The sequence below is a fragment of the Cyanistes caeruleus genome, chromosome 6, assembly GCF_971803275.1.
Source record: "Cyanistes caeruleus chromosome 6, bCyaCae1.hap1.1, whole genome shotgun sequence".
In the NCBI taxonomy this organism is placed as follows: domain Eukaryota; kingdom Metazoa; phylum Chordata; class Aves; order Passeriformes; family Paridae; genus Cyanistes; species Cyanistes caeruleus.
Genome location: NC_141706.1, coordinates 30,435,601 through 30,460,350, shown reverse-complemented (window position 1 = coordinate 30,460,350; position 24,750 = coordinate 30,435,601). Strand labels below are relative to the sequence as shown.

At 48.7% G+C, this 24,750-nt stretch overlaps 1 protein-coding gene and 1 long non-coding RNA gene across 34 annotated transcripts in view; one reads left to right on the top strand and one right to left on the bottom strand.

Moving 5' to 3' along the window:
* The first annotated feature begins 1,375 nt into the window (after positions 1-1,375).
* The window catches only part of CREB3L1 (cAMP responsive element binding protein 3 like 1), a 45,211-nt gene continuing 21,836 nt past the window's right edge, over positions 1,376-24,750 (top strand). For 3 of the 33 annotated variants that reach the window (XM_086892750.1, XM_023928124.2, XM_023928123.2), the window contains exon 1: positions 18,602-20,142. In XM_086892750.1, the coding sequence (XP_086748876.1) occupies positions 19,879-20,142 (264 nt within the window). In that variant the 5' untranslated portion in view covers positions 18,602-19,878. Of the gene's footprint in view, positions 1,564-18,584; positions 22,921-24,750 lie in introns of those variants that run through there. The other 30 variants (XM_086892770.1, XM_086892762.1, XM_086892766.1 and 27 more) reach the window with 23 other exon arrangements.
* LOC147652558 (uncharacterized) lies at positions 8,913-18,497 on the bottom strand. The gene is made up of 2 exons (XR_015287940.1): positions 17,352-18,497; positions 8,913-10,237 (listed from the first exon to the last, which is right to left on the bottom strand). It is a non-coding gene; the product is annotated as an uncharacterized LOC147652558 (long non-coding RNA).

Genomic DNA, 24,750 nt, shown 5'->3' with positions numbered 1-24,750 from the left:
GGATTCGGTCTGTCTACCCTTGCAGCTGAGAATCCTGCTGACTGGGATGTTAAAGGAAATCTTCACCCTTACTTGGAGACAGCTTTACTTCTTGCTGAAGGGTCTGGACATATTTCTTCTTCCCATCTTACTGTGGCAAAGGTTTTCATGTTCCCCCCTTTAAACCCACTGGCATCCACATTAACAAAGAGGTTACTTTACCATTCAGGAAGTAGGAACAGCATTATTTTCTCAGCACAACTCCATCCTGGATGAATTTATGTTTCTGACCTTTTACCCAAAGGCTCTTTACACTTGACTGAAACATAAGGTAAAAGTAAATGTAACTGAAAGAGCTCATTGTGTGCGTAAGTATAAAGGCTTTTGTGTGCAGGATGTGGCTGCTGGTGCAACCAGTAGCCAAGGAGCACCTTGGGTTGTGCTGTTACTTCTGACAGCCATGGAGAATGGGGAGCAAGTGCCTGGATGGGTGAAAACCCCACGCCCAGTTTAAGCACAGGCTCCAGCCAGCTTCAAATCAGCACTTCTTTGCCTTCTCACCACTGGCAATGCCCGGCCAGGTTTCCCCCAGGAGAGATGCACTGCTGTCTTTAGGTTTTTTCCGACAGATGCCTGTGACCAAGAAAGCCCCTCCTTGGAGCTGGGACACTCAGTCTGTTCTCTGTGGAGCCGTGAAAACAGGGAGAGATTAATAAAACATCAGGGTTTCTTCAACGGGATTATTATAAGTGGTTTTCCTGAGTGTTGGTTGGAGTAATGATCAGAGAAGACAGGGATCCATAATCCTGTTTATCTGAAACCATATAATCTTCCTGATGCTCTTTAATGGTACCCAGCTCTTTAATTACAGAGCAGCCGCCTGTGCTGCTGCAGCCAGGCCTACCTGCAAGCCCACTGCGGGGAGCGGGGAAAAGGAGACCTCCCTGCCGGCTGCCCTTCAGGCTCCCACCCCGCGGAATGCCCATCTTTCCCGGCGTCGCTCCCCGAGGGATGCAGAAGAGCCACCAAAGCCGGGCGGCTGCTGAAAGGAGGGTTTGTTCAGTTCGTCAAACTGACACGGCTCTGCCGGGGACCAGCACCGCCCTCGGGTCCCTGCGCAGCGCCGGGAGAAGCACGGGAGCCCCGGGCAGCCACCGGCCTCGCTCCGCCCGGCGCTGCGGGGGCTGCCCGGGAGGCGGGGGCGCTGCCTCGAGGGGGTGTCTGCGCGGGAAGTCCCGCCCCGGTGGCTCCCGGAGAGCGGCGGGGGCGTGCCGCGGCCGGCCCCTCGGCAGCGGGGCACTGACAGCCGCCCTGAGCGGCACCGGCGCGGCGCTCCGCTCCCGTGCCCGCCCGGCGGTCGCTGCCGCCCCGCCGCCTATGGGCCGCCGCCGCCGGGGGGCGGGCGGGAGCGTGCGGCCGCAGTGAGCCCGGCCGGCCGAGCGCGGGGGGCGGCCGAGCCCCGGCGCCGCGGGCACCATGGACAGTATCCTGGAGCCCTTCCCCGCCGAGCGGCTCTTCCCCGCCGCCGGCACCGGTTTCCTCGACTTCGGCGACTTCAGCGAGGCGGACTTCCTCAGCAATGTGGTAAGGGACCGCCGGCAGCACCCCCGCTCCGGCGGGCCGGCCCCGGCGGCGGCGACGGGACACGGCGGCGGGCTCTGCTCGGTCCCCGCCCTGCCCCGCCTGCCCCGAGGTGCCCGGAGATGCAGGGAGCCGGGTTCCTGCCGTCGCACACGGGCAGCTCCCCGCTGGACTGGCCCGGCCGCTGTTACCCCGAGGAGACCCCGCCGGGGAATCTCAGGGCTGCCCTGCACTGTGGTTTTATGAGCCTGACGGCTGGGGAGAAGTGCGCGGTGCCAGGCGGGGGCTGTACGTCCTGCCTGTCGTGTGTGAGCTCGGGCAGCACCGGAGGCATCCCCGGTTGCCGTCGGGAGAGCTTTGGGCTCAGCGCCTCCTCTCTCCTTTGCCTGTAACTTTTCCTCAGAGTGGCATTCGGGAGAGGAGGCATCTATCGCCTGGCGCTTTAGCTGGGCTGATTTACTTTGGAGAGAAGGGCGAGGGGGAAGAGTGACTCGGGAGGAAAATGTGTTGCCAGTCTCAGGGAACCAAAGGGGCATTGTTCACCTCTAGGGAAACTGCCCGGCCTCTCCCAGGAGTCAGGCGAGTTCTCAGTCCAGCAGCTCTCTCTGAGAACACGCACAGACTCTTTGCTGTAGAGCCCGAGCTTTCCGTGGGAGTTTCCATGGGATCCTGCAGCCCCTCTGCCAGGCAGGAGCCGGCCCTGTGGCAGCAGAGGGAAGGTCCCCACCCCAGAGGTGCTTTGGAGTGAGGGTATCCGGCGCTGGGCAGCAGGGCACTGCCTGAAGGCGAGGCTCCGCCAGCCTGTGAGCGGCTGCAGCCGTGGGACAGTGTGCCTGCCCCGGACAGAGATCTGAGCAATGGCTTGTTACTCCCCTCTCACAGTACTGGCACCTCCCGTGTTCCCGGTGTTAGCTCTGGGAGCGTCCCGGAGGACTGTCCTTGCAGTGGGAGCAGGAAACAGGGAGAGGGTGAATCCACTGATGAATCCACTTCTGCTTTGCTACACAAAAGATGTCTAAAGCCTTTTATGTTGCCTCCTTTGTGAGGGAGACGGCTGCAGAATATGCATAAATATTAAATGCACTGCACCAAGCAGAGGCACACAGGCTCTGGGAAAGAGATTATGGAGGCAGCCCCATCCCTCAGAGATCTTGCCAGCTGCTAATTTCCGAGATAGCATTGTGCCTCAAGGACTGATTCCATTGGGCTCTACCAGAGGCAAGAGTCCACAGTGTTCAGGCAGACCTTCCAATGACACATCACCCCAAGACTGAGCGCTTGCCTTGGCTGCTCATATCTGAGAGACCTGTTGCTAGGAGTTTTGTGCTTTCCCTAATTCTGAACACATCCAGCGTGGATGAAGATATGCTGATAAGAAGTGCTTTATGCCAAGACCATTTATTCCTTTACCAAAATGAAAATAGTATGTATTGCCACCTTTTACCAGGTGCAACATGGGCTGTGGTCAGAAGTCAGGGAACACCTAACCAGTATAGGTGGTACCTTTTTATAGTTAAACACAACTTCTGCTTGCAAGCAGACTCTGTGAAAAGGAAGCTTTTGTGTAAGAGTGCCATCTGGTGCCACCTGCCAGGACAGTGTGTTTAAAGTGTGTGGTGGCTGTGGGCAGGCTGGCTCTGTCCTGCCTCATTTAAAGGGCTTTTCTGCTTGGAGAGGTGCTTCTGGAAGCAGCTTGCCCTTCTCTTCTCATTTAACTATGTTGCAGTGACTCAGGCATCGTTGTGCTCAGCTGACAGCAGAAAGGCACTTTTTTTAAGGCTTCTTTTTTTTTTTTTTTCCTGTGGATTTTTTTCCCAACTGCCAGCACCACAAACTTCTGCTGGAGGGAGAGAGTCAAGCTGAAACCTTCTCTTCCTGCAGATGATATATATGAGAGATTCTGTAGCCACTTTGGGCCTACCAAATCTATTGGTGATACAAAAGCCAGAATATAAAATACATCACTCTCTTTGTTCTCACTCTGCATGACAATGGGGAGGATGGAAGAAATACACTTGGATTTTCTTACTAAATGCAGCAAATCTCCTGGGATCTTGCAATATGTGGAGAAGTTCTTTTGACATCACCGTGCACAATAGCTCACAAAGTTGCCAATGCCTTTGCTTCAAAGATGGGCAAATTTTTCCAGATATTATTAAGGAGGCATTTTTCTAAAAACGGGCCAGGAATTTCAGTCATAAAATGTCAGTATGAAATTTTTGTGAGTAGGATTTCCTCTTTTCAGAAAGGAAGCAGAAAGAAAAGATGGATGAACCTTACTGCAGAGTCTGTGCTCCTTTGGGGCAAGAATTGCGTGTGTCTGAACTATTCTCTTTTCCACAACCTTGGCAGTCCTAATGAGTCATCTTGGTCTTTAAAAAATGGTTCTCTGTATTGTTCATCTGTAGCTGTGACAAAGAATTAATTAAAGCACATCTGTAGATGCATCTTCAGAAAGGTCTGTGTGCTTACAACAGAAAAAAAATTTGTGTGGGGGCTGCCTTTCAGAGACATCTTCCCAGACTGTAGGAATAGGTTGACAGAAACCTCATGAAATTCTACAAGAACAAACCCCAACTCATGTCCCTAGGATGGATGGATGGATGGATGGATGGATGGATGGATGGATGGACCCATCAGGGGTCATGGAGGACTGGTGTGCCCCAGAAGCAAAGGCAGCTAGGACCAGGAGTGATGAGGTAGATAGACCCAGGGAAGTGATTATCCCCTTCTTCTTGAGAATAAAACTGTCTTGAATACAGTGTCCAGTTTTGGGCTGCCTGATAACAGAAAGACACGGATAAATCTGAGTGCATCAAGGAGGCTGTCACCAAGGTAACTGGGAGATGGAGAATTTGTCCTGTGAGGACTAGCTAAGGGAGTTTGTCTTCCTCAGCTGGAGAAGAGGTAGCTCCAGGAGGACCTAGCAGAAGCCTATCTGCCAGGCTCTTTCATAAGTACATGGCATGAGGATGAGTGGTCATAAATTGGAACGGGAAGTTTTAGACTGGGTTTAAGGAATTGATTTATCACTGTGAGGATTTGGGGGGTTTATTTTTTGAAAATCTCACAGAGAGTGCTGTCTACTTGTGTATTGGAGGGGAAATCTCCAAAGGACACAAAATGTATCTCTTCACTTAGCTTCTGCTAACCAGACTTACATAGGACGGCTGCTAACAGCACTGTCAGTCTCTTTTTGCTTAAGAGACCACATACTGCTCTTGAACTTAGGCAAATTTACTCATCTTTTTCTCCCAGAAGGACCTACCATATTACCATAAGCTAATCCTTCATGCAGTGCCTGTTTATCAATTTCACCTATTTGTGTCCTGCCCAGTCCAGCATTTATGATTTCTGCAAGCAACCATCTATATGTTTACGGACTATTACAACTGCATTCAGAGAGCTCTTACTTTCTCATTCAGCTCTTATCAGTGCTGTGAAACTCTTCAAAAGACTTATCTCTTGAGTCAGATTCACCACTGTGCTTCACTGGGTTGTGACACTTGATGTCAGAAGGAAGCCAGAATAAACCCACCAAACAGAAATCATGTGTTTCTTTTTAACTCAGTACCCCAGTGGGTTTGTTCCTTCCCTCTGCTTCTGTGTTTTATAGTGCAAAAAACACCTTCAAAGATGACTTTGGATATTTATGCAAACACAGCTTTATTTTGACTTTATGCTTTTCAAAGCATATACTTTACCTCCTTCAAGAGACATCAAGGCAAGAAAATAGCCTGCATGCTCACTGAGGTCTCCACTGTTAGAAGCTGCAGAATGGCTGTTCAGGCTGTCTCAGGAGTGCTAACCCAGCTCCTCTGGGGAATGCACACTAACGCACTCTTTCACTGTGTGATCCTATAAGCCCAGGCAATGTGACAATTGGCATTTTCTGGAGCCTACAAAGGAGCAGCAGAATGGGAGAAGAGCTGCTTGTCTTGGTGAGTTTGCTCCTTGAATGCAAACTGGGTGTTGGGCTTACTGTGTGCTCTTTCCTTTAATATTGTCCCAGCCTGCAGGAGGAGGAGAGTGGCAGGACTGTACATAGTGAGCAGGCTGAGAGTGATGCTGGTGCAACTCAAAGGGGAAGTTTCCTCTGAAGATGAAGAGAGGCTATTCACCATGGATGACTTTCACAGGAAGCCTGCACACACTTTTACTCCTCTTATGCCTACTACAGGGACATAAATAGCACTTAAGTGGTGCTTAGGTGTTGGACTGACCTTTGGTCTGAGTGAGTTTCATGCTCTGTAAACTCCTTCTCACCATCTCAGTGCACAGGGAGAATGGAGAGCTCAGGCAGATTTGGTCACCCACTTTGTATCCTTTGCATGGGAGGCTGGGTCTCCAGGACTGATGGCAATCTCTTGTGGCGACACATGCAGCAAGCATTTTGGCCCTCTATTCCTGTGCCTGGTAAAATTTGGTCAGTAACACGTTTATGGTTAGTCTGCCAAGTACTGGATATGGAAAGGCTGTTTTCTTAAATTTTTTCTTGGAACTTGCCAGCCAGATTACTGTAGGATCTGCAGCACAGGTACAGACAACTGATGGGGCCATCAGACCTGGCCTGATGGAAATGAATCCAAACATAATAGTTCCTATAATTTTCTATTTGATTAGTCTCTTTGGATCCATCTCATGGTTTCTACACTTCGTGGTCCCGCTGCTCCTTACTATCTCATAGTGGGACTTACACTTGCAGAAGTGCTACCAGCTGGATGAAACCAGAGCTGAACATGGGTCCGTGGATCTCTGAGTCTGTGTCTCTGAGCATCATTTCCATAGGAAAAATGTTTCCCTTTTGGTAAAGAAGAGGGAAAGAGACTTAAACTTCATTTGGAAGACTCTAGGTAAATACTTTGTCCAGAGACTGTGCTCATTTTTGTGTCCTATCTGCCAGGAAAGTGGTAAACATTTGGGATACTCTTCCTAAATAAACACATTCATCTGTTGGGCAACTGCCTACATCTGCTGGGAACCCATTGTCCTAAATTATCATCTCAGCCAAAGTGGGAGAACCCATTAACTGTGCTCTTGGGCCAGAACTAGGAGAGAGGCTGCAACTCAGAGCAGGAATGCAGGAAGGCATATGTCCAAAACAGGGTTAAACAGTGGAGACAGAGCCATCATCTTGGTGGGGAGAAGCAGGAAGGTCTTTGGTGAAGTGCTTGCAGAGTAAACAAAGGGAGGGTTTGGCAGGAGGTGGAAGCACATCTGTGCACACAGTCCACTCCTGCAGAGTGTGTCCTGGAGGGTGTCATCAGCAGCAGCTGGGAGATGCTGGAGTTGTGTACTGCTCAGTCCATGTCTGCTAGGTGATCCTCACCCCCTATGGCATAAGGCAGCTCTTTAATGCCATCACCACCACTTTCAGAGAGGGACAAACATGAGGTCTCATTTTTATAAATCACACTGTAGAAAACCTCTAAGACTGGCCCACTGCACCTCCTCTTGGTACCAGTACAAGTGGACAAGCTTGTACTGTGTGGTGGCTCCTGAATTTAATGAAGTGTGTTGTATTCATCGATGCAAAATGTCTTCTGATGTTCAGAACCTCATCTGGTACTGCACTGGTCCCATCCTCTGCTGCTCTGGTCTCATCTATGGCTGGGGCTGTGCTGGTCCTATTGGTGCTGCACTGTTCTTGCTGAAGCCTGGAATGGAGCAGTCTCTGGTAAAGCAGGGATTAGGAAAGAGGAGCATTTCCTGAAGCAATTCCCTTAAAGGGGAAATTAGAGCTAGGGATTTCATAGCCACACTTGTAGCTGCACTGTTTAAAATATGGCCGGGCTGACACCTCTGTGACTTACTGCTGTGTTTCCTCTGAGGAAAGTTATTCCTCTGCTTGCTCCCTTTTTTCCTCAGCATTTCTCCCTAGGTTTTAAGGTAGTATTTAATTAGCATTTAGTAATTACTTATTTACTATTTAAAGAATTCTCAGTGTTAAAGGAAAGAAATGAAAATGCTTAACTCTCTGGAGCTGTCTTTTGGGATGGCCACATGGCAGATCCTCTGCACATAACTGCACATAAGGATTGTTCTTGATACGGCAATTTGATTCTCAAGACTTACTTGTTCCAGTGCATTTCAAGGAAGGGATGAGTCAACCCACTAAAGCTTATGCATCCTTTTCCTGTTGTGGACAGCCCACTGTAAGAAACCAGATGGTTCACAAAAGCCAATTGGTGACTCCTTGCTGCAGTTACATGAACACAGGTAGAGCACCACCAATGAAGCAAACCATTATTGCTCTCCTAAGAAATGCCCAAAACCTTTCTCTTGGCCTAATTTGGCTCAGAGATTTCACAGGCAAATTCCAGGTCTGTGCAGCAAGGTTCAACGCAGTCACCTGTGCTTCACAGGCAACCTTGTGACCAGTATTGTTCTTCAGATCACATGTCTGCTGGAGGAGCCAAGTGTGTTAGGTCCTCAATTCCAAGTTCATGTTAGTCCTGGGTTACTACATCCTACCAGTCTAAGCTTTTTGCCAGGGACTGTATTTACACATCTGAACTGCTGGGACTTCATGTCTTCACATGGGAGATGAGAAGTGAGAACAAAGGTAGAACCAAAGCCATCTTTCTCAGCTGACCCCCATGCTGGCACCATCTATTCCCTGCTGCAGCAGGTGACTTCTGTGCAAGCAACCTCAGTGTAGTCTGGTATCCTCTGACTGAAATAATTGATCCAGTTTTCAGCCTGGCACTAGGACAATGTGGGCGCTTGCATGGAGATCTTCTCTTACTTTTTTCCTGTATCTGGAGCTCAACTAGTGTTGTAAGTTGTTAGGTGTTTCCTTGGGTTGGTGTCTGCATGTTTTGCAGCGTTCCTCAGAGCAGAAATAGCTGAAAGGTGGTGAAGAGCCAAGGGCATGGCTAGAGTGGTAAGGGACTGCAAGTAGCATGCTGAAAGGTAGGCTGTGTCTTTCAACCCAGTTGTTCCCCATGTCTGTCATGTTGTGTTTACATCTATCTAACTTATAACCAGCTGCTCAAAAAAACAAATTTTACTTCTGCTTTTCCTTTGCCTTCCTACTTCTGATTTCCTGGTTATATAATTCAAAGTTTTCCTGTAGTTTCCTGAACTGACCCAAACACTCCAGCCTTGTCCTCTCACCCACCCCTTCTGACTTATTTATCTACCTTCTTTTCTCTTTCTTTCTGTCTCTCCTTTGACTCTTATTTTCTTAAACTTTTACATGGCTATCTGCCTTTGAAATCATGTGGTGCTGCTCTGGTCTGGTTTGTGTCCAAGTGATAGATGCTTGACACTTACCTTGACACATTAATTAGCCAGAACAAGGTCCCATGAATGTTAGAAGTGCACATATCCACATACTCTTCCACTCCTTTCTTTCTTGTTCTATTTTATATTCTCACTTTCTAAGAGTGAAGAAATTCCCCATACAGTACTGTGCAAGGCTATTCTCCCTGAAACTACTACATAATAGTACTGGAGTAATTAGTACCATCTTTAGAGCTCAAAGGTGATGCCTTGTGTGAGGTCATTTACTACGATCACTGTCCAGGCTGTTCCAGAGGAAACTCATCCCTGACTACCTCGGCAAAGTTGCTTTTGGCTTCTTTACACTGTGACTTTGTCTTGATTAGGAAAAATGTTCATTTAGGTCAGTCTGGCTGACCCGATTAGCAAAGCCTGCTCAAAATGCAGTTAGCATTTTTCCTAGAATAGATGTAAAACATAATGCTTTCAGCTGAGCAATTTGTGCCAGGAGTTCCCCTGCAACAGGAATGTCAGGGCTCCCTTGGGAGGAACCTGGCAGCCAAGGCTGGAGGAGTACTATAACTTGGGCCTGACACCAACTGTGTTAAACAGGAGGGAATTGGATGCTACATTGGTTGTGGACATTCCTACTGGATTGTCAGCATTCCTCCTGCAGGTGAGCTTTCTTAGATCAATGTCCAAACAACATCCTCCATGCTGGCTCCCCACCACAGTGTCATGGGGTCACTGGCTCCTGCTCTCGATGGCATGGCACATCCAGGGGGAGCACTGCAGCTCGAGAATAACCCATCCCTGCTGTTCGAGGCACAGGGGGTCTACCATGAGAACCTGCTCTGGCTCTGCAATATTTGCAGCTCTCTCACTACTTGGAGGAGGGCTTTCCCCTCCAGCAGGGGAAAGAGGTAGAGGGGGACCAGGATGAAGAACAGGACCCAGTTCCAGAGCCTCAAGAGTTAATTGTTGCGTGTCAGAGCAGTTGATGTTAAATGAGTCGGCTAAATTCATGACAGTTGAAGGAAGGAGCTGGGCAGGTGCTTTTGGCTAAGCTCACTGCTGTCCCAGGGGGAGGGACTGCAAGCCAGGCAGCTCAGGGAGGAGGAAACCAGCTCTGACATTTGTTGATGGAAGGTTTCTTTCAAAGACTTTTCAGTCTCTCAGTCTGAGAGCTCTTTGCCCAGGGAGTGCTGGAAATGTGGCTCTTCTTTCCAAGCAAATGTGGCAGACTCTCAGAGTTGATGAGGTGCTGTTGAGCCACAAATACTGAATTGCCAATTGAATGATGTTGGGTTTGTTTTTGTTGTGTTTCTCCTGTCTTTATGGACAGTGCTGGAGCGAGGTTGTTCAGAATGGGAGAAGTACGGTTTAGTCCTGGCTCTGCCAGTTTCTTAGATCCTCAGGGTGTCACTTGCAGTGATGCAGCTTTTGCTCACTGTAAAAAAATGGACATCCTCATTCTTACTGTAAAGAAGCAATGTCATCAGTGAGTGAAGCAGATTAACAAAAACTAAGACTGGAGTGGGGTTTTACTAGCAAGTATCTGCCAGGAAAGGTCCATAGGAGCTATTACTTTGCTTCCCTGGTTAGAATATTTTTCAATGACTTTGCAGCTACACATGATATTTGCCACATTTTCAGTTTGGCTAATCTATTCTCCACTGATATCCCAACTATCCTTCACCCCTCTCATGTTCCTTATCCCTCTGGACTGCACGTGTCTCCGTCTGACCTCAGATACTTCAAGCTAATCCAGAGTAATCTTTCTGTGTAAGTATGAATGACTGCATTGGTCAGCATCAGGATTTAAACTAAAGTACTTTGGCCCATGCTGTTACTGGCTTTATCACTCTGGGTCTTACTGAAAACCAAACTATTTGTGCTTTATAAAAACAGTGAATAGGCTGTACTCATACATCGTCCTCCACTGTACAACCAGATCCTGGCTCAGGCACAATACCTAACTTCTCTGTCAGTTTGGTGCAACTTGCTGAGGGCACCCTGTTACAGTTTTGCCCCAAACTGCTGCATGGTCAGTGCTGGGCTGAGTTCTCAGACTCCCAAACTATTTCTCCGCTGGTTTGTAAATGCGAAGGAGGTAACAAGCAGAAAATACCAGAATGTCATGGCTTTATCAGTCCTTAGCAGGACATTCAAGACCCATGTCAGTCCCTTGTGCTGCTCAGTGCATGATTTTGCACTTTCCCTTTCTTTGGAGGTGCCTTTTCTTCACAGTAACTCTATCTGGCCTGCTGTAAAGTTAGGATCACCATCATCCATTGGGAGGAGTGATGCAGAGGTTGCTTTTCTATCCTCTTCTCTTTCTCCTGCTCTTCAGGTTTTGTCAAATATAATTGTCAGCAGTCCAGCAGCTGGATTAGCAGTAATTAATGAGCAAATGGCCTGCAGCCCTTTTTCAGACCTGGCAAAGCACATACCTTCCACTTTTTTCTTACATGGTTTTGAGCTCTTTTTTATCATGCTGGGAGAGAGCAGAGTAGCAGCAGATGCTGCTCTGCTCAATACTGGGGAGTGAACAGAGGCTGCTGCGCTCCTTTCTTTGCTGCTAATTAGTACCAGGGTGGTAGGTAGAGGCTGCTAGCTAGGACAGCAAAACTGTTTTCTCCCTCCCCTTGTAGCTGCAGCCATTGTGAACAGTCAGTAGCAGCTGTAAGCAGCTGGGGTGAGCTGCAGCAGAGCAGGAGAAATGCTGATTTCTTAATTTTCCTGCATGCTTCAGGCTCCAGCCTTTGCAACCTCCTCTTTGTGACCTGGAGTTGAAGTCCCAGGTGAGGTGAAGGCACACATTACTGTGTCAAGCCCAGCAGCCACACGGTGTGGTGAGGTCACACAGCAGGCTTAATACCTACAAGTAAGTGCCAGAGACCCATGTCCAGACCAGTTGCTCATCCACTGGTCTCAGATGCCTTTCTGATATTTGATGAAATTGAATTACACAGAGTTGTCCAAGGATTTATTTACTTCTTCTGGGAAAGAGTGAAGGACACCAGAAAGAATGGAGCACAGGGAAAGAAAGAGGGAAGAAAAACCCAAGATGAGAGAAGTAGCTATGCAGTTAGCATTCCTGAGCCATCTGGACCTGTTGGCATGGCCCCATTTGGATGGGCTCACGTGTTCATCCACAGCATGATGTAATCTTGATTGTCCAGCATTTGATTTTTCTCCTTGTGCTGGATGGCCTCATATCTAGTGCATGTCTGGAGCGGGCATTTTGATTTCCTGTTGCTATTTGTGGACTTTTCCTGGCTGATCCTCAAGCACAGCTGAGGCGGTTTGCATTCCTCAAGCAGAAGCAGCAATGCCACCCTGCCAGCAGGAGCAGAGGCCAGCTGCAGCCAGCCTGCCAGCCCGGGAGAGGCAGCCCTGCACAGGGAACCAGCTGTGGTTTGCACCATGCTGCAGCTGGAGAGAGAATGACACCTCTGTCTGGTGCTTGGACCATGGCAGCTGAGCTCCAGAGTCTGCTCAGCCTTCAACACCAGCACAGGGAGGGTTAGTGGGACCACTGCTCCCAGATGTTCATGGGCTTTCCTGCCCTGCTGGATCTTGCAGCAGTACAGGAGGAAGGAGAGTTTTACTTAGACCCAAGACCTATTACTCCCTTTGGGACGTGTGAGTAAAAAGCAACTGTAAAAATCTCAGTCTGTCTTTACAAATACCAGCACCAGAGAACACCAGGCCTCTTGACTGCCCTGTGAAGCAGGTGGGCTTCCAACCACATAGGAAGGGAGGCTAGGAAGGTTCTGGTCTGACATTGCCAAGTACCCAGTCTTGTTAGTGGAAGGCCTGTTGTCCCCTTCCCTCCATCACTCAGTGACTAGTGACTCACTAGACTGCAGTGCAGTCTAGTCATAAGGATTCACTCAGGTTGCCACCATGTTCTGTGGGAGACTGCCATGCCTCACCAAGACTGCCATGCCTCACCAAGACCAGCCATCTCTTTTTTTCTTGTGTCCTTCCTAGCACATGAAATGAAGAAGATTTGTACATCTACCCCCATAAGAGCACACTGTTTGAAGGTCTTTAAGTCACAGGAGCCACACAGGAACAAAACAGCCTTCTTTTCTACATAAAGTCAACGTGTAGAAGGGCAAAAAGTCAAGCCACAGGTCTCCTCCTGCTTTTAGAATCAGAGCAATTCCCACCGTCTCCTGCATGGCTGGGAAAGTCTGAGACACTCAGAGGATGAAGATGGGATTTCTCTACCATGTACCACTGCTGCAAGCAAACTTCAAACCCAGCAATATGAGGGCCTGCTTCAGATGATGCCATTCCCCACTCTGACTTAAAATGTGGGTAGCTGAGTGATGATACATTAGGCAACAGTCTGACCTGAGCATCCAGTACTCCCTCCCTTACAATGCCTCATCCTATCCACATGATTCCCTTAGCTTTGTTTCCTCCAGGGGCTTGGGAATGGGGAAATTGAGGGCAGTGACCCCCCCAGGGAGCAAAATTATTTTCAGTGGAGAATCCTACTGCCTGGTTCAGAAATCATCCTGTTTGCACGCAAAGGGAGCAGGGCTTTGCTTTCATAATAACCCAGGGACAGCCTGTCCACCAGGGATGGACTCCCTGGAACCACAGAGCTGAGCTGAGCTTTTCCACCCAGCTCAGCTCTGTTGAGTGAGAGAGTAGCTCTGGAAAATGATTGCCTCTTTTTAAATCCATTGGCAAAACTCTTGCATCTCTCCTGGGAACAGGCCAGGGATTCTGAGTCACTGCTTGAGTGGGTTGTGGCCAAGGTAGTCGTACCCAAGATATTAAGTGAGAGAGGAGAGACCCACCCAGGAGTGCCAGCAGAAAGAGAAATAGTTATGACCATAATTAATAATAATATAATGATGAAAAGATTCAGAAATGCACTGCCCACTCCAAAAATAAAGTTTGAGGACAACTCAAATGTTGTAAAGAAAAGAGAGGAAAGAGTCGAGAAAGACCGCCAAAGCCTGCATGTCAGCTGCAATGCAAGGAGTCCTGTCCAGCTGGCCTGGGTTCAAAGAGCTCCTATTGTCCAACAGCATTTCCAAGACACCATTCAAAACTTTCAGAAAATGAACCCAAGATGCAGGGTGAGATTTATCACACAATAAAGGCAAGCCAGATGTGTGCACCCTTTCGGAGAAAGACAGCAGGAAGGCAAAGGAAGAGTGAAGCAGAGGGGTTATCAAGCAGCAGAGGCATGAAAGAAGAGGTTGGCATGAAAAGGCCTGATGCTGTGAGGATCCAGGGAGGAGCAGGGGACTGGATCTGTGCTGGGACACAAATTGGGCACTTGTGAAAGGTTTCCTGTATATTCAGAGCACCATACTTGGGAAAATTCATTTTGCATCAAGGTTAAGGGACAAAAAGGAAAAATCTCACTGATGGTTTTTTTTTTTTTTCTTTTGCTACACACAGAACCATGATGGATACTACAAGGTTGCTTCTTGTCCTGAATAATGTATCTGCAAAATAAGGCCCTGTGTGAAAGAATGTCCAGAAGCCAAACCACTGTAGATTTGGTTTTGATTTTCTAAGGCTTACACGGTCTTCATTATTGCTTTGCAGCACTGGCCGCCATGGCAGGGGTGTAACTTCTTTTGCCACAGGAATCACTCACCTGTGATTTGATTCTGTTAAAATCTATTTAACATAATCAAATAATAATAATAAAAACAATTAGTTACACAGAAAGATAATTTAATCTTTGAATATGATGCTAATATGGAGTTACACAAGTATAACCTGCCATCACTAGATAACTCCTCAAGTTTTCCCTGCCTGCAGAACAACCTGGCAAGGTAGCCATGCCATACCACACTCCACAGATGAAAAGGTGACTTAGATTTGCTCTCAGGAAAATCTATGGTATTAAGGACTTGTTCATCTAAGAGCAAAAAGCCTGAGAAAACATTTTGGAGGCTTAAGCTAGAGAGTCCCTCTTTGCAGTGACTCATTTGTTTGGTGACTGTATTTCTCTTCTACAACAGTTGGTTGTTTTTTGGGGTTTTTTTTTTTGTTGTTGTTTGATTTTGGTTTGTTTTTTTTGGAAAGATCTGGATATATGTGGAGCTTTTAAACTGAGCTCAATTGTAGATGACAAATTTGAAGGAGGAGGCACTCAGCTCTCTAAGGAACCATATTTGATTACCAGAGTGGTTCCTCTAAGCCCTAAAGCACATGAGGCTATCCATCATCTTCCTTGTCCAGGGATATTCAGAAAATGGATATTCTCCACCAGCTTCTGCAGAGACCACCCCAATGCTGGGGTGCAGATGTCTGTTTGATTTCAGACACAGGAGCTTTCACAGCAGGAGTTCAGGACATAATAGGTTTCCTGGCTTCAAAGGAACATGGGGTCTTTTCTTTTCCAAAGCTTCTGACATTACTTGCGTACATGATACCGTGTATCTCCACATTTCACCTTCTTTTTACCAGCTAGAGGGTCCTTAGCTGCTGGGCCTTGTTGTGGGGAAGTCTGGCTTGAGGAAGGGATAGCTGGAGAGCCAGGTGTTGGAAAAGGGTTTACGTAGGCTTAATTTTCTCCTTCAGCTGTGTTTTTCATCCCATGGTTGAAGTGACTGCCTGATCTCTGACCAGTTGGATATCCATCCTTATCTTTGGAGATGCAAGGCTTTTACCCCTGGTTCACCAGCATCATCACATCTTCATTCTACCCAAGGATAGTGTTAATGCAGGCTATCCCAGCAGTGAGTGACAAATGGTCTGAGAGGTGTTACTGCTCTTTGCGGCCAAGGAAGGACTTGATTTCCCTGTTCTCCAGAGACTTTGGTTTTTGCAGCTCCACTGCTGAGGTGAAAATGGTACCCTCAGCACTGGAGCTGAAGTTTAATTTCCTATCTGCTGCTTAGGGCACAGATTTTCCACTGAGATATTGGCAGAAGGTCAGAAATCTGCATTCCAAGTTGAATTGCTTTGAAAACTGTCCTGTTGCAAGACCCTGTTCAGTCTGCTGCTTGTAAAACCCAACTCTTGCCCAGCCTGGCCACTAAAGAGAGTCCCAGCTCTTGCTCTCTCAAGATTTTATGTGAAAATCCCTCACATCCTTGAGTCACAAATCAGCTGGCTCAGACTCAGTTGCTCTGTTAAGTGCCCTTTACAAAGGCCCAAGGAATGAAAGCCACCAGTAATGTTTGGTATTAGCTGCATGCCTCAGCTTTTGGACTTGAACAGAGTACAGCTCTTCCTCTTTCAAGGCCTGCTTTTCTTTATGGTCTCCAGGGACCTGCCAGGGGACAAAATGTGAATTATCTCTGATTTTGCTTTCTGAGCACTGAAGAGAAACAGTTTCAATGAGACAAATGAAGATGATTGTAAAGATAATTCAGACCTTTCCTCCTTTTCTGGTTATCTTCCAGAGCAGATTTCCTCTATTTCCAAGTGTGTCTTTCTTGTTTCTTTCTTGCAAGATGCAGGAAAAAAAGGCACAAAATGGCATGGGGCTGACGAGCTGTGTAAGAGCAGAGAGCTGCCAACTCTGGCAGCATCAACAGCCACGGCCAGAAGCTTCAAAAAAAGATAGAAGAAATGGTGGAGTTGCATTTACTCCAATTTATTTTGGTTACTGAATAAAAATTCCCCTCACACTGACTGGTGAACAGTTGGAGCAGTTGCACCCCTCTAATATATTTTTAATTGTTCTGAACGTACATGCTGCATTTCATGTCTTTTGGTGATAGTGTGACATGGTTTCACATCAGCATGGCAATATTGTTCACAGAGAGTCACACAGAATAAACCAGTATTTTCTTTCATTTGCCCTGCCTGCTGTGACACCGTGCATCTCTCACCATTAAGCAGAATTTTTCTCTAAACTGCCCAGGCAGACATGCCACACACAATTAAATCCACATAGGCTTTTCCAAGGTAGATTCACCTCTAGATTTGCAGGGCTGGGCTAAGGATACATCCCTCGGATGTGCAGACATGGCTATGGACACCCAGCTGCTGTGCCTCTGTGGGGATTGAGGAAGGGTGGATGGGCTCTGCAAGGGCACACCTGGGTGGAGGTGGATCAGGTTAACATAGCAGATAGGGCCTTCCCAAAAATGACGTAAGGACAAAAACACATAAGGACACAAAGTTCACGTGAGCTCCCACCCCCAGATGCTACAGCAGCTGAAAGCCCCATCATGGTGTGGAGTTAGGGAGTCACTGGGAGCCTGCTGCAAACGCAGCAGAGGCTGCCGTGTTCACACAAACAAGCAAAGCACCAGTTCAGCCAAATCAGCAGAGATCTGGGGACAGAGGTGACAATACAGCTTCTCTTTCTAAGGGCTACCGCTCGTGTGAAGTCTCTGTCTGGAAACTGACCTTGGCTTGGGAAGGAGAGGAAGAGACCCCTGCCAGCTTGCCCAGGGATACCTGCATTCCCATGGAGAACAGCTCCTACGCATCGCTGTTTGAACACAGCCCAGCTGCCACCACAATGGCTTAGAAATAAGGACGGCTTTGTTTTGTAGCAAGCAGGTGTCTTCAGTTCTCCAAGGTCAAAAAAAGCCTAGCAGGACAAGCTTTTTATTTACCTTTCACAGACTCCTAGAAATTTGCCCCAAATCTTCTGCCAAATGCGGGTTAAGAGCAGCTGATCCAAATGTTTCATCCTGAGAGAGTTGTGTCCAGTTCTGCGTATGGTTTAAGTCCCGCTCTATTTTTTTTTTTTTTATCAGAGTCAGCTGCAAGGCAGTTGTAAGCCAAAGGAAATTTGGGACATTTCACTGCATATGTAGCATACACACAGCAAAAGCATGCTGAAAAGCAGAGGCATTCCTTTTTATTGTCCAGGGTGCCGCTGCTGGGAGGAGAGGTGCTCCTATCTCTGCAGATTCAGCTAGTCTCATGCCATAGGTAAAACATGTACTGTAGCTGCTTTCCACCCCAGGCCAGAGGAGCCTGTTTTGCCCAAGGGGAGGCTGCTATTTCCACCCTCCTCCCTAGCACATGCATATCTGCTCTGAACCTGGCACCCACAGGTGGTGGGCGGGCACGCAAGTGGCCACACCGCTGCAATGCCACTTGTCTTGTGAATCACCTCCGCCTGGGCTCTGTGCTGTTCCACAGTCCTTCCCCTTGCAGGGCACTCCCAGTCTCTCCCACATCAGCACTGCCTGTGGTGCTGCGTGCCGGCTGCTAATCCCATTTGTGCTGAACACACTAGTGCCAGGTGTGGAGACACCAGTGTCCATGACTTTAGCAGCACTCAAAGTCCTCCGCTGGGGCTGCTGGGAAACCAAATCACAGGCTAGCAGATTTCAACTTTCCACATACCTTTTACTACTCCCTTCCTTTTATTCTTTCAGGGGCAGAAGCATTTAAGTTAGACTTAACTCGCCCTCTCCCCCTGCACCTGGGGAGATCCCAAGATTCTCCCCAGTGAACCGCAGGCTTGTGAACTCCGAGCTGGATATTACACGGCTGCAATCTCGGAATTTCCACGCGGTCTGTGTTGTGCACATGCTTTTTAACAACATCACCCACTCCGTCAGCTGATGGCTTTGTCCCCCCTGCCGGGGTTGTAGGGCAGAAGGGGGGTGAGACCACGAAGGCCAGGGAGGTTTCGGCACGCCGTGTGTGCCGGCGGGGCTGCGGCGATGTCCCCGGGCCGCTGTCCATGGCGGCATCCCGGGAGGAGCGGGACCGGCCCGCGCCGCTCCGTCCTAACCCTGCACTCCTCCCGCGCGCCGCGCCGCTGGCAGCCGCCTCCCATTGGCCGCCTCCCGGCGGCGCCGGCCAATGGGCGGCCGCGGCTGCGGGCCGTTGGAAGCTCGCCGCGGCGACCGTTAAACCGCCGTCCCCGCGCGCGGCCGCCCTGAGGGGCTGCGGCTCCCCGGCCGCGGCTGCCCCGCCGCTGCTGCGCCCGGCCCGGGCGCCGCGCCCACCGCCCTCCCCCGGCTGTGCCTTGAGCCGCTGACGGTCCCTCCTAGGTCCTGTGGCGCCTAGCGCTGGAAATTGTAAATCCAGGCCCTTGGCACGGATGCGCGGTGGAAGGAGGTTTCCATAGCGAGTTGTGCCTGAGCCTTGCAGGGACAAGAGTAGGCTCAGGGGAGAGCTTATCGCTCTCTACAAGTACCTGAAAGGGGGTTGTAGCCGGGTGGGAGTCGGCCTCTTCTCCCAGGGAACTAGAGACAGGATGAGAGGATGTATTCTTAAACTGCAGGTTTAGGTTGAACATTAGCAAGGATTTATTCAGAAATGAGGCGATTAGACATTGGAATGGGCTGCCCAGAGAGGTAGTGGAGTCACCATCCCTGGAGGTGTTTGAAAGTCTGGATGTGGCATTTGGTGCCATATTGCAGTTGATAGGGTGTTTAGTCATAGCTTAGACTTCTCCCACCTAAGTGATTCTGTGATTCTATGATTCTACAGAAAGCAGAAAATTCTGGGCCTGGTTCCAGATCAGGTTCAGTCAAACCCTGCCAGCCCTGGGGTATCTGGAGTGTTTGGTCCACCATACATGCCAAGGTTGTGATACTGAAAGTAGTCCTAGGAGACTTGGGCATTGATGCAGTGCCTGGGAAAGACAGGGGTGCTGGTGCTCAGGATGCTGTCCTGCTGCTGGAGGGGAATGACAGTGGTGCTCACAGGCGGTTTAGCCTTTGGTGCTTTGGCCATGCCACACAGAGAAGCAGCAACAGCAAGAGGGTAGCAGGTCAGTGGCAGGCTGTTCAGGGACACCGGGGCCTGGGCAGACCAGGCATGGAGCAGCAGGAACCTGTGATATGTGAGGTACAAGAGCAATATGGGTTCAGGCTGGAGGAGCAGCAGAGAGGCTGCAGCCAAGGGGTGGTTGGGTGATCACTTCTGCCCCTTGGGGTGCACATGCACTGACTGGCTGTGTGGAGAAGTGTGCATAGCATCTGTCCATCCTGCCTGAATCTTATTAATGCTGTTGAGAACTTCACTTTCATAAGGTCTAAAATTCTCTGCGTTTTAAAGAGAGCAGAAGGACTGTCTGGAGTGTATGGGCTCTTCTTTCCTGGAATGTAAAGAAAACCTCGGCTGTGCAGCTGGAGTGCAGGGGGCTTCATTCCTTAGTGAAAGCAGAGAAGGGAAATGCAGATGTCACAGCTGGGACAAGAGATTTATCTTGGCAAGCAAAGAGGAAAAAATTTTCAAAAAGAAAAGAGAAAACTCAGAAGAATCCCCTCCCCATCTTCACTGCTTGCCAGCGTGAGCAGAACCTCCAACCTGCAAAGGCCTTTCGTCTCCTGGGCCTGGGCTGCCGCCCAGCTGGATTTAGCCCCTCGCTGCTTTCTCTTTGGAGCGAGACCGTTGTGGTGGGATGAGAGAGGCTGTGAGAACCAGGCTGATCATGAAGTAAGACTGTGTCCAAACAACTCAGCTGGAGGTGGGGAGGGGAAAGTCACAGTCAAAGAATGGAAGCATGAAAGGGAAGAGGAGGGACAAGATGTAGACAGGATGAGTACTGAGAAGCAGATCCACAGGGAGGAAGTCATCACCTCCTCAGCCATGCTGCCACTGGACTACAAGAGTGCTACCTTAAGGCATCCCATGTGCAACCAGGCAGGGGAGAAGGTTTAGTGCCTCAGTCTCTGGTGGGGCCTCCAGAGTTCTCACATCAGCTCTGGGTGGGGGTATATGTAGAGCTTGCATTTGGATATCTGGATGCCTTACATTAGCTCCCAAGATAACTGTTGTACAACAGGAAAGGGTGTTTGAATGAGAAGTGCACGCACGCACATACAGTGTGCTATTTAGACAACCCTAAGCATGAGGTCAGGGTGAAAACATGTGGTGGAAATATGTTTGGAAAAGTCAGTGCCTATGTCGATCACCAGGAGTGGGAGGGAGCAGAAGCCAGGAGCTGACAGATTCTCACTCTCTCCCCATGGCTGTGGTGGCCTCAGCCTGAGCAGATTCTATGGTGGCACCAGAACAGGTTAAGGCTCTCTGTAGGGCCTAGAGATGCAATGGTTGTCGCCTCCCCGTACCTGTACACACTGGCTCATCCTCTTTGGGTGCTGCCTCCCTATCCTCCTAGAGTTTGAGGGGGACAGGCAGCCAGAAATCAGGCTTGGATCAGGAAATCCAGCACATCCTCGCCATTGCATTTCTGTCCCTTGGCTGCCCCCTCCCTGACCGCTCACTGGTAATACAGCTTTGGAAACACATCTCGTGCTATTTCTTGGCTTTGGAGCATAGTTAGAAGGAGAAGGAAGGAGGGTGTGAAGGGGAGGGGAAGATAACAGGAGCGAATAATGCAAAATGAGACTGTGCTGCGAGCTTTGTATCCCATCTGGAAACTGTTTTCCCTCAGTACACTGCACACCCACTCCCTCTAGGCCAGGATAGTAAGGGTCAAGTTTCCCTGTTGACTGGTCCCCCGTGCTAAAGCCAGACCCATCTGCATGAGCGATACTTGAAATATCTTAAAGGAGAATCTCAACAGAGTTTCCGAGTCCTTCATTGTCACTATTAGAAATTCTTGTCCAATCCTCTGAGGAGCAGGAGCTGGCTGGTCTCAGCCCAGCTGGAAGGCACTCTCAAGAAGTTTTGGTCTTGAAGAAGCTGTGAGAGGATGAGGCTTTCGTGCGTGTGTATCTCTGTCCATCCCACTTCCATTCACACCCAAATTTCCATGGACTCCTTCTTGGACCATCCCTGGTCTGCTGAGACTTTTGTTGCCATTGTGTTGGCAAAAGTCTCCCCAAAGCCCAGTCGTGTCATTTTGTGGCAGCACATGAAGACCTTTAGCTGTGCTGGGCCCAGCCTGGGTGGGAATGGAGGGCTAGTGACCACCCAACACCTTCCATTCCAGCAAGGATAAAGCTACTATCAATTTGATCAGGTGATAAGGTGATAAACCTGTTTCTCTTCATTGCTCAGAAACTTGGAGCGCTGACCCTGCTATGTGCTGCTGTGATATACACAGCCAAGTCACCATATCCTAGTTCCCTGAAGCCTCTCTCACACATGCAAAGGAAGAGTACGGCTGAAGCTTTCTCTGAGTTTTGCAAGTTAAATGCAGCTCCCAAAATTAGGCTGGGTGGGACAAAATTTGCATATTCTGGGTTAAAAGGCTCAATCTAAATTAATTAGTAGCAGTTTTGATGGCATCTAGCCAAAATAAACTCTGGGTTGCTCCTCACTGTGTCTATCACAGTTGGATCTTGACAAGAGGACACTTTCTTCTTACCATGTGGTTGAATGCACAGCTGTCTTATACAAATCAGAAGTCTAAAATTAACAATACCTGTTGGCTTCAGGAGAGAACAGTCAACCCAAGAGCCCCAGTAGTCTTCCTGGGATGTGGTGACAGCTTCCTGCTGGTCCCATAATTTCCATTGTGGGTATAGCCAGCTACAAAGCCATGTTATTATTTTTGTTAGCTTTACCCTTCCTTCTGCTGCTTTCCTCTGCCTCTTGCCTCCTTCTTTGAGTAAAACAGCAATCTCCAGCTTTGTGTCAGCTCTAGGTGCCCTCCGTTCTTGAGGCTGTTGGATCCTTGGTGCCCCCTTTGATAATAACTAATTTGATAATAAATAATAACCATAATTACGGCAAATCTCATGGGCTACATCCCTTTTCTCCACTGTCTGTGTGTGAAGATGCTGGACTGCTATATGTGTGAGTGGTGAGAACTGAAACACCTTTGTGTTTCATCAGCAAAGGCTGCTTTGATGTGAAGACTTTGCCAGTATTTAGTTGTCATGAAGGATAGGACCCAGAAGGCCAGAGATGGGTAGATGCCCCAACATTTCTGGATTCCCATAGAGGGGTGCAAATTTCATTCTCCGTGCATCACCCATGTTTTTCCTGTACTGTGCAGTAGGCTTCTGTCTCTTGGGAGAGAATGGTCTCTTGGAGACCTGAACCTCCTGCACCTCTGGGAGAACAGTGTTACCTTCATTCTCATTTCCAAACAGCGAGTTCTTCCAGCAGCAAATCTGCTGGGTGGTGTCTAAAAGAAACAGAAACCTGAAATTACTCCTGCCAGTGGTGGTGCCTGTGTTAAGGCTCTGATACTCAGTCCCTTGCACTCATTACTCATCTCTCACCCCTCAGCAGCTGCTGGGGTGATTTCTTTTAGTCTCGGAATAAAGCCAGAGGCGCATCTCCAACTCTTCCTTCTAGGTAGGTTTGTCCAACAATGGAGAGATTGTTGACTGACCAAGGGATCATTGTTCTAAATGTGGGTGGGATGCCGCTAGAAGATAATCTGTGTAACTACTGCATGAATGCATTTACATGACTCTCTTCAATCCCACCTCTGCCTTTGTTAATGCACAGTTGTGAAAGAAATTGGAAGCATGTCACAGACAGCTCTCCCCACAACTGTCTATCCAGCTCTGCTTCTCTTCCATGGCTACACAGTGGTTCTAGTTTTGATGGTCACAACACTAAATATAATTTGAGCCTAGCTCTGCTGTGTCGTGGTGCATTAGCAGCCAGCACTCTGAATCCCTTTGCTTTTCTGTGGTTCTCACCCTTACCATAAGGCTATCGTGTTCACATCCTGTGTTTGCTTGTGTTGTTTAGAGAACACAAGACAAAGAACAGCTGTTACACGAGCAGGCACTCTCTGGGGTTAATGCTCAGGACTCCAAACTCTTTATCCTTCTATGCTGTAGGATAGGACAAAACCTGGTTTTCCAGTGCTTTTTAGATAACTATCTAACCCATTTCCATCTGCTGACTCAGCTCCCTCTGAAGTTACACTCCCCACAGATGGTAGGTGTTTTCTGTTACTTGATTCAAGTGCAAAAATGCTCCTAGGCAACTTGGAAATGGCTGGGTAGATTTTACCAAACTATCCCGCCAACTCTGCTTCTGCTGTGGGAACAAGTGGAGAAAACTTTAGCCCAGACATTGCAGGGAGGGCCTCAACACTAGGATTTAGCACGAGTGTGCCTTCTCCACCCTACTTGCACATGAGTGTCTGGTCTTCAGGGAAGCCTTGGATGGTCTTTTGTGGGCCTGTCACTCTAGGCAGTTGGAGGACAAGTGGGAAGGAGGTGAATGGAGACAAATCTCATGTCAGTCAATGCAGGTGGCAGGGATTCCACCCCCGCTTCCAGCATGTTCTGTAAGCATCTGAGGTTTTATATTGAGCAGCTGAAGGATGATGTTGGAGGGTGAAAGGCACCGACATATTGGAGATTGCTGCCACTTACCATCTCCCTCCCCCACTTGGTGGGAAGTGTGGGTCTGTTCATCTAGAGCCTACTACACTCCCCAGCCTCACCCCAAAGCTCTAACAGCCAGTGGAATGTTGACAGAGTGGTACTACACTCAGGTAAAACAAATATACCTTCCGGTAGGAGCAGGAACCTGCAGGCTCCAGCATCCGGGGTCCTCTGGCCACCTCCTGCCTCAGTCTTAGTGCTGGGGAAAGAAAGGAGTGCACACACCCAGTGCTTCTCTAGAAGCCAGACTCTCTCCTAAGCTGAGCTGTCACACTGGAATTCCTTGGCATTCATGTCTCCACTCTAGGACCTACATGGTCTCTCCCACTCTCATTCATACCCTGTTGCTCTTGGTATTTCAGTATACTGCTTTCAATGCCTTTCTGCCCACCAAGATGCTTTTCCAGGCAGGGGGTGCGAGGACAGACCCAGTCTGACTCTGCTGAGCTCTCTCCAGTTCATTTAAGTTACACAGTTCTGTCTGTGTAATATAGTCTCTTGAATCTATCTGTCTTTTCTTTCCTCTCCCTGAGCCAGAAGCCTCAATCTGCCAACAAATGGGATAATTTTTCAGCTGGTGTTTGGCAGCCATAATTTTTCTCCCTGCCCAACCAATGCTTTGTTGTAGCAAATGGAAAAGTTAGTGATTTGACTTCTGAATAGGAGGATATGCCTCAAAGGAAACAGGTTCCCTGTAGCATCAGGAGCTCAGCTCTGCAGCAGCACTGGCCAGATTTACTGACTGTTACTGGAATGATTAGTGGAATGATTGTTTGTT